The following is a 14,287-nucleotide window of genomic DNA, read 5'->3' as shown; positions in this document are numbered from 1 at the left end:
CTCTTATGAGGCTGGATAGATACTACGCCCATCCAGTGAAAGAACATCGCCTTAGTGCTTTACGTTCCTAGAGAGAACGTGCGGGTGCAGTTGTACGTGCGCAGTGTCAGCACAAACCTTCCATAGCACGGCCAGGTTCTTCAGTAATTACCCAAGACTTTATGGCCAGGTCAGAGAAAGCGACATTTGTATACACGTGGTCACGTTCCGTCAAGCGGTCATGAATAGGTAGTGGGGCCACGTTCCTATACGGCCAGATGGGCACAATAACGCTATCGCTCCGATATTATTGTTCAGCGGATTTAAAGGCATGGGACTTTGTTCTTTCCCTTCCGTTTTTTTTTGTTGCCCCCTTCTCCCCGTGTAATACAAACAGCGTGAGAAAAATGACGCTATCTGAGGAGCCATACGCTATGATAGTTTTGAAAAAGAAAGTAAAATTAATAATGCACAGCCACCATCCGCAACCGACTAACAAAGCCTTAGTACGTTCAAACCTCACCTACGACATCCTGTATCACAACCTCACCAAAGAAGGCCACAGCAAAATGGGGGAGGCTATCCGCAAGAAAGCGAAGACAACGCTAAGAATACCGATCCTCACCCGTGGTACTACAGTCGTCACTTTTGGCATGCGCAACAAGCTAGACGAACGGTTAGACGCGCAGGGAACCAACCAAATAAAGCATCCGTTTTTTATCAGCTGTGATATAATCGTGCGCCTCTGCTGCGCGGTGCGTGAGACTATTGTTAACCACTCCTTACAACCCACGCATGACGAGCGCACCCCGATTTGTGTCACACCTGCATTACTCAATATGCACCATGAAAGACAAGATGCCTGATGACAACTCCGGGAACGCTGGATACAGAAGAACTACAGCTGGCAAGACGGGACGGAGTATATGCTGTGCACAGACGCATCTCCGCTGCCAGAACACGGGGAAGGTACCAGTGCGTTGGCTGATAGAGACGACTCTCCGCTACTCCTTTCTACCGAGATTTACTCTAACGCCACCTATTACCTCGAGGAGCCCGCCACAGCTAGAGCAGACCAGGCTGTCCATTTCAAACGGACCAATTTATTAACCGGTAATCATCCTTACAGACTTGCAGGAAATGTGCAGACGGTTCCAACAAGGCAGATTCAGTCACCCCGCGGTATAAGTAGCCCGCCGTGCACTCGCTGCTTGTGCCTGCTGGAACTGCATCATCTTGTTGCCAGTGGACACGGCTGTCGCCGGGAGTGAGCGCGCACAAGCGCTTGCCTGCGAGCAACGGAAATAGGTCGTGTCGGGAAAGTTACGTGATCGGCATGTAATGCGAGGCAGGTGCTTAGCATGCATTCCACTCACACGAAGTATTATGCGAGCGCCTTGAGGGTGTCGCATATGCCCTCTGCCCCCTTCACCGCACGCTATACAGACAACCGCACATCCAACACCACTACAGGAGCCTTGTTGGAACACCACATGTCGTTCCCTTTGCCCAGCCACCAGTTACAGCTGGTCAGCCATGGGCGGGAGATCGAAACCAGCGCTTGGATTTTGAAATAAGAGGTCCACTCCCGAAGGCTTTCGTCCACTGTAGTGAAGTTTCCTCTCTCTCTCTTTACACGCCTTACTTGTATAAAGTGCGGTGTGTGTGCACGTGTTCTAAGTATCCGAAGGGCGCTAGTAGCATATATCATAGAATCAATTGCTCTTCTTCCTCTTTATTAATTTCAACAACGGCTGCTGTGCTGTAAATTGGCAGTGAGCAGCACTTCTGTAATAACACAAAAATCGCAATTATTGTTCACTGTCCACGAAAGGGGGCAGAAGAACCGGAGTACATTGTTTTCCTTCTGAACCACAGTGTCGGTACTGTATGCGCAAGGTATGCGTCATTTGAGCTCGCACTTCTGGACTTTAAAGCCGCGAAGCAATTGACTCTGACATGTCTTTGTTTTTTTATGCAGAGAGGGAGAGGTGTTGATTTCGAGGTAGCCTAATATCAGCGAGGTAAGACGGCGAGTAAGGTGTTTACCATGCGATGTCGATGATGTTCACTTGCGGAGGAACACAGCAGATGCGGTGGCATACCATCCGAAGCACTCTGCTGGCGTAGAGAGTTAGCAGAGGTGTCGTGCCGAAGGATGGTCACTTGGAGCTGAGAAAAATGTGTTTAGAAAAATCAAGGAATTAGGCAATTTTTACTATGGGTTTCTAATTTTCCGCTAAAAACTGAACAATACTGTGCGAGCTGCAGAAGCACTTACTCTCATTTACTTGTGACGTGCTAACTTCAGCACGGCGCACATTCTCAGCGTTACCAATCTTTAACAAGGAATATTTCTCCCAAGGAAAATAGGTCGTCGTATGGTACATTGCAAGTCGAAACCTTGTAATATGCGCTAGCTAACTGGGTAAAGACAACCTAGGCAGGTAGCGTTTTCTTTGAAGAGGCAGTAAGAAAGGGTATGTAAGATTAATTTTTACCTTCCTTTGTTATACATTTTAAAAAGAGCAAGTTGCCATACGCCTCTCGAGCTTTCAACATGTCGGTGTCGTTCTGAGTGGATATTTCGCAGATAATTTGGAGTGTCTTCTTCGTCTTTGTCCATTGACATTTTTATCTGAGTACCTCCTTAGTATTACGATAACAAACTTGCCGCTAGAATTCGTTATACCAGCTGTGAAGCTCTTTTTATTGTTTTATTCCCGACCGCCAACAGGGTACTTAAGCATCATTCGAAAGGAACTATCAACGAGCACGAGCAATGGACCATTGCAACAAGAGGGACATAGTCTCCACGGGTCTCCTCACGATTGTAAAGCAAGTATACCAGTGAAATGAATTTTATTGTTCGAACCGCATATTCTTCATTTTAAACAATATCAAATGCACACACTGGGTGATTGTTGAACTCTTTCATAGTTGAACTTGTTGAGGTTGAGTTTGAGTTGTTGAATGCTACAGGTGGGGTTAGCCTTGCTTTATCTGCCGGCAATTGCTCCACTGCAGCGTCCTTTCGATATTAACAATGCCGCATCTACCCCGCTAAGCGCACAGTCTCTTGTAATAGCACACATTCTCTCCCGCAGTCACCATCTATGCACACAATCAATCCACACAGTTCACATCACAGTCCACTCCAGAAGTCACCATATATGTACATATTCAGTCACAGTAGAACGTAGGCCATTGTAGTGCCACACTCCATACACACATTCACTCACAGTATAAAGTAGTCCACTCTGGAAGACACCATCTACGCACACATTCAACCACAGTAGACCATAGCCCGTTCCTGCTGTTACCATTTAAAAACAAGATCCGTGTTCTGCAGAAATGCTAAAAGAAGGCATGCAGCCTCCCTTCTGCATGTCTGGTTCCCACTCGGGTAGACAATGTCCTGCACTGTGCTTTGACGGGTTCCTGTCTTCTTGAAGGAAGCGAACTTGTTGAGCACCCGTATCGGTAGCAAACATTTGTATATGCTGCCTTTAGTCAGCGGAGTATTACTGCACCATTCTACTGGAATGGGCCCAAACCATGAGAAAGCAATAGCTTTCATTCCTTGTAATAGAACTCCATTAAACCAGCAAAACTACTATCTATTGTTTCTTGACAATAAGTTTGTCGGAGCTGGTGAAAGCTTTCGTTGAACAATAACGCCCCACAAAAAACCTAGCCAACCAGCATATTTCCTACGTGAAGTACAAAAAGCTGTAGGTTCCAATTAGTAAAGGTTCAAAGTGCATCCAAGTTCTTAAAGAAAGCACCCAGTAGCAGGGCCGCACATCGCAAGAAAAGTAGGTGCTTCCCACATTTGTTGTGTGTTGTTTCACTAGCTGATCGACTACTGATATAGTTCAGGCTTCTCCAGTTTTTTGTGACATAACTGCAGTGCCGTGGAAAACCGCGCTCAAATGATAGGGGACATATACAGACGGCGCTGCCCCAACTATTTGGGTGCAACATTATTGAGTGTAGCGTCCCTCTGTTATGTAAATAATTATGGTTGAAGTCCCAAACAGCTAGCGCATTGAATATTGACCCTAGCAACAAATCCCTGGATCTGCAGCTCCTTACGGCAGTGTATTTAATGCTTGTTGCTATGTACATTCGTTCTTATGACGTAGATAGCTGATATGTGTGTCTTTAAAAATACTAAACATTTTAATTTACAACCACTCATTCATTGCTTCATCTTTTATCAGTTACTGGTATCGGTATTCACAAATTATTTGCCTTCTTTTAATGCCTCAAACGTAATATTCCTTTTTCCTACTTGTATTGTGAATCACATGCATCAACAGGGTTGACTCAGATGAAGCCCGAAAGGCTTCGGCCGCAAGCTGTTTCGGCGCACCCCGAAAGCGTTTTGTGGACTGCGACAGCCATGACACCCTCAACTCTGCCGGTGCCGGTGCAAGGGACGACGGAGATGCCGAGGCAGCGGGCATCGATAAGTGCTGGGCGGTGGCCGCGCTAGCTTTTGTGATGACCACCATGGAGTCGGCGTCCAGCCGGTGTTCAGGTTTCTTCTACGTTGGCATCATGGAGCAAATGGGAGTCGACCGAGGACTCGCGTCGTGGCCTGTCAACCTCATCGGCTCGGTGAATGACTTCGGAGGTGAGCACGCCTACCGTACAAGCGTAGCCTGAAGTGGCCGCTAGTCGCAGGTGTTAAGCAAAATTACGGTAGGCATGTATATTATAAGCTGTTAATAGCGAGTCTCTACACGACTCGATCTGCTGTATTTGCCATTGCGTTTCATGATTAAATACAGCGGAAACTATACAAGACACACAAGATAAAGAAGACACCGCAAGGGCTGACTCGCAGTTCAAGGTTTATTGAAAAGGCAAAGGAATAAATAGAGGAAACTACCGGAAAATTGCACCCATCGCGAAAACGTGGAGACAAAGTAAAAAAAAGAGAATTACAGAGAGTTACTACTCAGGTGCAGACGGTGGTTGGCTATCTAAATAGCGGAATTCGATCTGAGAGGGCCACTGAAGGCTGACTGACACACCGGTTAGTGTTTTTGCTAGTGAAAAAGGCCTCCATCACCTCACGACTCACTTGTCCTAATGACAGAACAGGATAGTGGTACTCGGAAAATGCGGCGTGCATTTTCATTTTCGGTAGTGCACTCCAAGACGGTAAAGAGATTCACTGCCTAGTAAATTTGCGTGCTCTAAAAGACGTCCGCTCGGTATACACATTATCGCATGACAACGGTACTCCGTAAACAACGCCCTGCTAAACAGAATTCCTCTACTTAGATAACTAGCTACCCTCTGCTCCTGACCAGTAACTTTCTGAATTTATCCGTTTTTTTTCATGCGTTTAACCTTGTTTCCACACGGTCGTGATGTGCGCAGTTTCCGGCGGTTGCCTGTATCATCACACAGCGCACAAGCACAGTCAATAAAATTGTGTTAGATGCCAGGCTACTACTTCAATATATATTCCGGTCTGCGGCTCATTATAAACTGCGGCAAGTTAGCGCTCGTATGCCAGCGGTTTCTCTTCACCGTCCTCGTCTGGTTGTGCGCGTATATTTTCATGTCATATCGTACCAACACGCGCAAACTGCAACGCTAGAGCTTTTTTCCGTTACAACACACTGAGACAACGCCAACCGCGACGTTGACGCATTTTGTTGCAAAAGACGACTCGATGCAGCTGTCGCTGAAAAAGAAAAGGAGAGAGGATTTTATATTTCCCATTTGTAGCATGGATAGAGTTCTTATAGTCATGACGTCAATTAAGCTCGAACGTCGTACATGTGCATTACTCAAGCTGCTTACGGTCGGGCCTACTTAGCTCGCCATTGCGACACGTAACAAGTTTGAATTCGCATGCAGAAAGAGATGTTAAGGGGTCGATGGCTTCTTGTGGCGCTAAAAACATGCTTCCTTCTCACAGAGTTGCATGGGGTGCCGTAGGCAAGTTAACTTCCGAAGGCTCGACATAACCACCGCTTGCATTCTGGAATTGCGTGGCGCAGACTTTGGCGATTCGTTTGATAAAAGAAGCAGTCGGAGAAACCAGCTCATCAGCAGTAGTTGCGCTTTTACGAGGGATCAAGCAGTCGTCAAACGAGTTCAGTTACAAATTCTAGGCTTATGCTAACCGCACCAACGGGCAGTGAAATAGCTGGCACCAGCGAAGGCACCCGGAGTGGCCTGTTCTTCAACAGTTTTCTTTTTTAACGTGAAAAAAAGGACGTTGCTGGACGGCGGTATCAAGTTCTGCAAACCGGTACCATGAACCCTTTGCAAGGTATTCCATATGAAATAAAAGGCGGAAACATGGGCATAGGATTTCGTAACCGAACACACCCAGAGTTCCCACGGAACAAAGGCCGGTATTATGGCGGATATAAATACAACCTTTGCCCGTAAAGTTTCTAGACTGACTTATTTTCTTCTCTAGAAATGATTCCCAAAACAAATGTTGGTGCGTATGTGTAGGGCCATATTTCGGGGCTAACCTGAGCTATTTATGTTAATTGCTGTGGCTGCCTGTGGGTGGCACTACATGTAAAGAAATACGTTGTCACTAGTCGTTTGCGCATTCTACTGCGAGTGAATGTGTAGAGATGGACGTACACCTTGGGCAGTGTGTAAACTTAAAATTTTGTGTGAAGCTTGGCAAGACAGCCACACAGACTTATGAGCTTCATCATGACGCTTATGGCAACGAGACATTATCGCGGGCGCAAGTTTTCGGGTGGCACAAGAGGTGCGTTTTGGGGAGAACGTCGGAGGACGTCGTGAACAAGGCAGGGGTGCCCTTCAACTTCACGGAATGAAAACAACGTGGCTCGGATCAGGGAAATCGTACAGCAAGACCACACCATTACAGTCCGCATGCTATCAGATGCTCCCGACATGAGTAAGACAACATTGCATCAAATGTTGCGTGAGCACTTGGGTAAACGAAGGCTGAATGCCAGACTTGTACCGCGCTCCCTCACACAGGCATAGAAGGACACGCGGGCCTCAGTGAGCACTGATTTGCTCTCCGAGGCAGAGAAGGATGCTGCATTTGTCGGCAGCATCATTGCTGAAGACAGAACATGATGTTTTCAATACGATCCTCAAAAAAAGAGCCTGAGCGCCGAATGGCGGTCCACAAGCTTTCCGGCGCCGAGAAAGGTGCGGCGACAGAAGACCAAATATTATTGTGTATTAGCTGAGCTAATCCACATTAATTTACACAGGATATACAAAACGAAAGATATCGGCGTTCACTGTGCTCTTTGGCGTTGGCGTTGACAATGTTCTAGACGGCGATGGCTTTGAGGGAAGGTAAGGCGCATAACTGGCTCCCTGGATATGTGGAAGCCTCATTCGTGCTTTGATTCGTGGTGAGAGAGAGATGTGGAATGAAAGAATTAGCGCTGACAGCGTTGTGGCTGACATGCGTCACTGCAGCAATACCTAGACCGCAGCGTTCATTTGGTGATCAATCTCCCGCGGTCAACCATTAACTGCATGCGACCTCCCAGGGTGGCAGGGAGAGCGCGCTGCCTATCCAGTGCGCGGAACGCAATCAAAGCAGGCTTTTGACACCAACGCAATGTACATGAAAACGAGATTGAGGTCTCCGTTGACCCACGGAGCCGGTTGTGCGCCTTTCCTTTCGTGAAAATGAACGGCCTTTGCAAAGTTGTCAACGCAAATGAATTCTATGAACCCCGTCGGCTCCCTTGTTTTCTTTGGTTTTGAGGAAAGGAAGTGGCACAGTAACCGTCTCACATATCTCGGTGCACACCCGAACCGTGCCGTAAAGGAAGGAATAAAGGAGTGAGGGAAAGAAGAAAGAGAAAATTGAAAACTGAAAGTTGCATTTTGAGGAAAGGCGCAGCGCTGCGCAGTGGCGGAACACCTGTGGCTCGGTGTGACTGGGGAACGAGAGAGAGAGAGAAAAGGCGACGAAGCCGGCGGCGGCTACCTGCGCCGTGCTTGACGTCACTCGTGATCCGAAATACGCCGGCTCGCACGATGCGCGTTGTTGACTAGCGTAGTGAAGCTTTTCGCTTGAAAACAAAGACGATGCTGATAATTTTTTTCGTTGCCAGAGGTGTCACACCACGAGTTCGTCCAACAAGTGCAGATGGTGAATCGGGAGTTTTATAGCCGCGGGCCCCAACACATGCGTGATGCACTGCAACGCCATCGCCCTGACTTACGGGCATCTAGACAATGGAGCCTTCTCCACGATAACCCAAGGCCGCACACTGCTCTCAGCGTGACAAAATTTCTCGCCTAGCACAGCATTGCTGTACTTCCCCATTCGCCATACTCGGCTGACCTCTCCCCATGCGATTTTTTACCGTTTCCTCGTGTGAAGAGAGCCCTAAAGGGTCGTTGGATGGGGAGCGTGGAGACCATTCAAGACGCCAGGACAAAGGAGCTGACAGTCCTGCCAAAAAAAAAAAGCGTTTTCCAACTGTTTCCAAGAACTGAAGAAGCGTTGGAAGCTCTGTATAGACTGCAAGGGGGACTATTTGGAAGGGGTGCTGTACAAATGATTTCAATGTTAAACGCATTTTTTAATGCACTCAGTCTCGGAACTTTACGGACAAAGGTTGTATAATGCTTATGTCGGTGTCGGGAGGGTGCTCTGAACAATGTGGCCGTCAAGCACCATTGACTTTGAAAGTAGCGCATTTCTCTGAACTTTGCCACCGCGCCACGGGTTCTCGCACTTACTCCTCACGCGACTCACCGCTCGGCGCTTTTATGAACGATGATTGGCCCCTCCGGCCGGCGCCAGGGAAACGCGCGCGAAAGGAACGTTTTCTTGTGTTTTCGTTTTTCGTCGGCGCCATGCGCAGTCTGTCTGCCTCTGCTGCTGGTCCAGCTCCCTTTAGTTACGCGCTGACAATTCGAACTGTACTTCTAGTGCCGCGTTATGCCCGGTTGCGGTGCATTTCTGTGCACAAGCCGGAGTGAAAATGGCGTCATGCTGTTCGCGATTACTCGAGGGAATTAATGATATCAGCCTTAGAAAAAAGTGGATCAACAACATCACCCTTAAGGACTTTGTTCAGACAAGGCACACCGTTCTCGGCGATGTACTGCGCATTTCGTGGTACATAAAATTGTGTGCATACTTAAAACGTCTTGCGAGATCATCAGGAAGATGATAATCTTGCTTTATTCGCTGTTCATTTTGCGTCGTTGCACACGCTAATCTTTTCATTTGATGGCATTTTTCAGGTGTGTTCTATTCGCGTCTGTTGGCGTGCTGAATACACCTATTATAGCCACTATAATTTGTGAATCTATGTTTGAGTTTGCGTGAAATACGTTTGCATCGCAGACGTTAATTTCTTTTGTTATTAAATACGCGAGCTTGTGACGTGGTGGAAAATAAAAAGAAACGTTGATTTTCGTAGCGTATACGGCAGCATCTCTCCCGTGGGCCCCTGAGCTCTAGTGTGGTAGCTTTAACGGCGTTATACAATCGTCTATCTAGGAATAATAGGGGATGTTAATCTTTATCGCGATCAAGGCGCTCGTTCGACTGTCGTGACTGCGCGTAACTCTGCCGAGATTCCGAGATCTAATGCCACCGGAGGGGAGATACACTGAAAAGGTGCCTTTTAGAGCGATCTTTCACTTGTTGCAGGCGAGATTGTTATGATATACTGCATTGAATGATGTTTTCAAAATAACATCAGATTCTTTAATTCCATAGTTTATAAGATAGTACGAATCGTTTCCGTGAGGCTCAATCAGTCACGGAATGGCTACATCCTTTCTGATCGCGCTTCACAGTGCTGGATATCGATTCAGCATGGTCATCTGAAGCACTCCTTAAATGTACATATTCGAGAAATTAGCGTAGACGTGTCATGAAGAGAATATCACGTTCCCGCCACTTATTCAAGTCTTCTGCTGGCACCAGCCATCCCCCAAATATTTGAAGTCAAAAGCTTGGCCAGGCTCACTTCTGCAGTTGTGAATAAATTTAACGAAAAAATAGAAAATAAAATTTTTCTCTTTCGAGCAGCCGCAAAATTCATGTTGACCAGGCAACAAACCGCGGCATGTGAGAAAATTTCCCATTATTTTCCCAGCGACTGCCGTACTTCTCAAACTTCGCTCGTGAAACATCTTTACTTTAAGTACCGCAATCTTTGCCTCGCTCGATTGCAAAAGAACAGGGCCATAAACAGTATTTCCGCGAAAATGCAGCTCGAGGTCAAATCTACATTTAGCGGAGCGTCAGTGTGCCGAAAAATATTGAAGAATATACAAAAGTAGCGCAAATTTCAGCCTAATAAAAAAACTCCTGTATTGAGGTGGACGGAGTGCGCTTTGATTGTTCTTTGCGCAAGCGCTCATGTTAAGTGCTTTCATTGCTCGATTGTGAAGGTGAGAAATGTGGCTAGTGGTTGTGCTTAATAATAGAGCTTGAAAAAATTGATAACATCGGCGCGCTCACGTGTGCCAGCGAACACATAGGGCCGGCGAGCGCGTGCATGGTGGCCTGCGAAGCATGCCGTACGCAGCGCGCACAGCCGGCGGGCGAGGATAACCGAGGAAGAAAGCGCGGGAGTGGAGGAGTGTGTCCCTACTTTCAATATTGTATAATTGCGCGACTATATGCGCTTACACGCGTACGCCCGTTGCGAATAGCTTAGGGAACATGACATTACCGGAAAAGTTTTAATAGAGAGTTAAAGCATATCGCTACGGTGTTTACGTTACCGTTTACAGTGTTACCGGACGCCGCACTTTCCGGTTAGCGCTGCGCACGCCAGAATATCTTTTATTATACCGTATCTCCTGTAACAAGTTACCGTAAGGCAAAAACGAGTAATGATAATGGCAGATGCCCCAGCTTTAATTGCAAAGAAAAATACGGACGCATTGCAAGCTTTTCTACGAAGTGAGATGCCACACGCACTTTAATAATCTTTTTCTCCGCATATAAAGACGTACACACTACACTTCAGCTGAGCAGCTGACTCAGCGGCTTTTCAAATCAGCCCGTGAAGCTAGGCACCTTGCCTACACTGGCCAGTAGACAATTTTACTACGCAGAAATCAGAAAGATGGCGTACGCAGCGCTCATTGAGTTGCGAACGCTGCAAACAGCGCAACTACGATACCTTCCGTTTGCCGTGCCGCATCGTGGCTTTAGATGTTTGCATGTAAACACAGTGGCGCCATCTAGTGGCAGTAAGTTAAAGCGAATCAGTTCTGGGCTGTAGAAAATTTTCATTTTCTCCAATTACTGATGAATATAGTAAGGGAATTGCCAGTCTTTTTTTCTTGAAGAGAAAAATTATGAAAATAGAGGAAAATGTTAAATCGGGAACAAAATTGAAGAGCTGCAGAGTTGCTATTTTGGCTGAGTACACGACATATAGTTAAGTTCAACTGCCTGCTCAACAATTCTCAAAAACATGGACTAGTTGTTACTCAAACCTCGACGTATTAGTGAGAGTATGCTAATTAAACTCGAATGCCTTCTTTCAAAGCGAGGAATAGTGCAGAACAATGCGGCGGCGGTGCTGTATTTGGTCTGAAGCGGCCGTGCAGTGCGGCGCCATGTTTGTTTACGAGCGAACGCTAACTCTGCGGAACGCTAAAAGTGATCCCGGAAAGTGTTAGCGGCCTAGTAAGTGGCGGCGCATGCGCAGATGTCGCTAGCGGGGCCCGTTAAACAGTAACGTAAACAAGGTAACGATATGCTATAACTCTTTAATAGAGAGTTATAGCATATCGTTACCGCGTTTACGTTACTGTTTACCGTGTTACTGGACTTTTCGGTTAGCGCTGCGCACGCCAGAAGACGTTTTAGCTTACCGTCTCTACCGTAACGAGTTACCGTAAGGCTGAAACGAGTGATGGTGATGGCAGATGGCCAGCTTTTATTGCAAACAAAAATACGGATGCATTTCAAGCATTTCTATGAACTGAGATGCTACATGCACTTTAATAATCTTTTTCTCTGCATATAAAGACCTGCCGACTGTACTTCAGCTAACAGCCGACAAGGAGCTTTTCAAATGCGCCCGTGAAGCTAGACACCTTTGCCTAACCTGGCCAGTAGAATTTCACTTCGTAGAACTTAGTAAGCTTGCATACGCAGCGCCCGTTGCGTTGCGAACGCTGTAAAAAAGCGGAACTACGACACCTACTCCATAGTTTCGGATTAAAGCGCGACGCACGCTCCAAAGGTTACTGAAGTGACTAACCGGAAGTGTACTCTCACTATTGCCATTCACTTGGGAAAGGAGCTACCGGTGTGAGCGAGCTGGGTTAATGATGCGGAGTTGGAATTTAAGTAGTGGCAGCGACTGCCTAGGAATTTAAGATTTCTTTGACACCTGGCATGCTATCTTCCGTGTTTCGCCGATACAGCGCCTTTTATTTCAGCGAAGTTGTGCGCGTTTTCTGATTAAGTGCCAACATATAGCCAATAGCGCATCGGTTTCTGTGTATTATACGCGGCATACACGAAAGGGAATTTGTAGTCAAAACTTAGGGGGCCCTAATCCCTGATTACATGTGACAATGAAGTAGCATAGAGCCTCGTTGTGCACCCTTATGCCGTGCCCCATAGCATACGTTGTAATGAGACTGCACACCTTTCAGTTAATTTCAAGGCGCTCTATGATGTGATGGTCGACGGTTCGACTTCACTGCGGCGGGTGGCTTAAAAACGACAATCAATTCTGCGCTAGGTCTCACACTGATTCGAACTCAAGCAGTACCGCACTTGTAAAATATTTGGGAGCCCAGAAACTTTGCGGTAGAAAAGCCTCACCGGGCAAAATGGTACGTTCATTCTCGCGGTACATACAAATTGTCAGTAGAGGGTTGTCCTGCCTTCCTTACTTGCGAACATCTTTATGTTTGCGGTAATTTTACCCAAGACAATGAAGCACCAACTAGGCCAGCAAAACTTTTTACCCGAGTATATATAAGGCTACACAAGTATTGCATTCCAATATTCCAACTAATTGCATTCCAAATGCCAATTCTATTCCAATTCTATTATCTTATTTTATATCATGAAATGTGGAGCAAGGAGAGTCCCCTGCGTTACGAAGGCGGGCATGGTTTTTTTTCCAACGAGGCTTTTATGCTTTCGCATAAAAGACTTATACGAAAGAATAGAGATTAAGACCGCATGTAACCGCTTCTCTACCTAGATTAATTAGCAACAGTGGCCTTAGGCCGTGTTCGCGAAGCCTTCCATATACGTAGGCAATTCGTGCGGTTGGTCAGAGTCACAGTGCTGTTGTCCAGTCAGATTTGGTTAGCCTACCACAAGCAAGAACCTATGCCGAACACTTCGACATTCTTGCACAGGCCTGGTGTCCGGCCCTCTGAGCGAGCACTTCACCACAGTACCAGTCTTGGCAGTTGGATCCGTGCTGGCGTCAGCTGGTGTCATAGCGTCTTCATTTTCGCCGGATATCACATGGCTCTCCATAACCCTCGGCATCATCCACGGTGCGTAATCGCTCACACATTGTGCAGACCCATTCGTTTGTTTTTCAGGTAAAATACAAAGCAATTCGATCCCCGTTCGCCAACCGTACAAAAAGTTGGATTGAGTAAGACGGCCTTTTTGGAGCGAAATAATCATGTCATTATTCAGTGTGAAAAGTGGGAATAGAGCGGTATAACAGAATCGTTTGTACAAATGTATGCAGCAAAGTAGTAGTAGTAGAAAACATTTATTCCAAAAAGGTAGGATAGAGAGGCGAAAATACAGATTTTGGGTGGAGTCCTTATTTAAGGACCCCAATGTCCACCGCAGTTGCTCTTGCTTGGGATATCAGCTTTCGCTGCGTCGCCAAGTCAGAACTAAGCAGAAGCAGGGCAGACTCCCACTGTTCCTCGGAGTGATGTTTGTCTATTCGGGGGGCTTGGGACCGGAGCAGCCCCGTGTTACATGATTGTTGTTGGAATTCCGCCACACCAGGGGCAGATGCTGTCATATCTGTCGGGGAAGATGATGTGGTACTTGTGTAGGTTAGGAAAGGTGTTCGTCTGCAGTTATCGCCATTCCCTCGCCTCTGCCGCCGTTAGCTTGCGGTGTGGTGGGGGATAGACTTGTCTTTGTGTTCGGAGAAGGAGGAGGCGCTCGCCGTACGTAGAGGGGAGAGGGGTGAGGTCGGGGAGGTTAGTCGCTCGGTTAGTATATCCTCGAGCTAGACTGTCCGCGGCCTCGTTTCCCTCGAGCCCCTCGTGCCCAGGAGTCCAAGTGATTTGGTGCTTGCATGTGGAATTTTGAACTTGTGGGGTGGTC

General features: G+C 47.0%; 1 protein-coding gene across 5 annotated transcripts in view; it reads left to right on the top strand.

Moving 5' to 3' along the window:
• Positions 1-14,287, top strand: part of LOC144119151 (monocarboxylate transporter 13-like) — a 64,072-nt gene that overhangs the window by 21,144 nt on the left and 28,641 nt on the right. For 3 of the 5 annotated variants that reach the window (XM_077651852.1, XM_077651850.1, XM_077651854.1), the window contains 3 exons: positions 2,717-2,817; positions 4,305-4,621; positions 13,342-13,485. In XM_077651852.1, coding sequence (XP_077507978.1) covers positions 2,762-2,817; positions 4,305-4,621; positions 13,342-13,485 — 517 coding nt within the window. In that variant the 5' untranslated portion in view covers positions 2,717-2,761. Of the gene's footprint in view, positions 1-1,960; positions 2,004-2,716; positions 2,818-4,304; positions 4,622-13,341; positions 13,486-14,287 lie in introns of all 5 variants that reach the window. The other 2 variants (XM_077651853.1, XM_077651851.1) reach the window with 1 other exon arrangement.

This window comes from Amblyomma americanum, chromosome 2, assembly GCF_052857255.1.
Source record: "Amblyomma americanum isolate KBUSLIRL-KWMA chromosome 2, ASM5285725v1, whole genome shotgun sequence".
NCBI classification, from domain to species: Eukaryota; Metazoa; Arthropoda; class Arachnida; order Ixodida; family Ixodidae; genus Amblyomma; species Amblyomma americanum.
The sequence above is the reverse complement of the archived record's forward strand: the minus strand, read 5'-3'. Positions and strand labels throughout refer to the sequence as shown.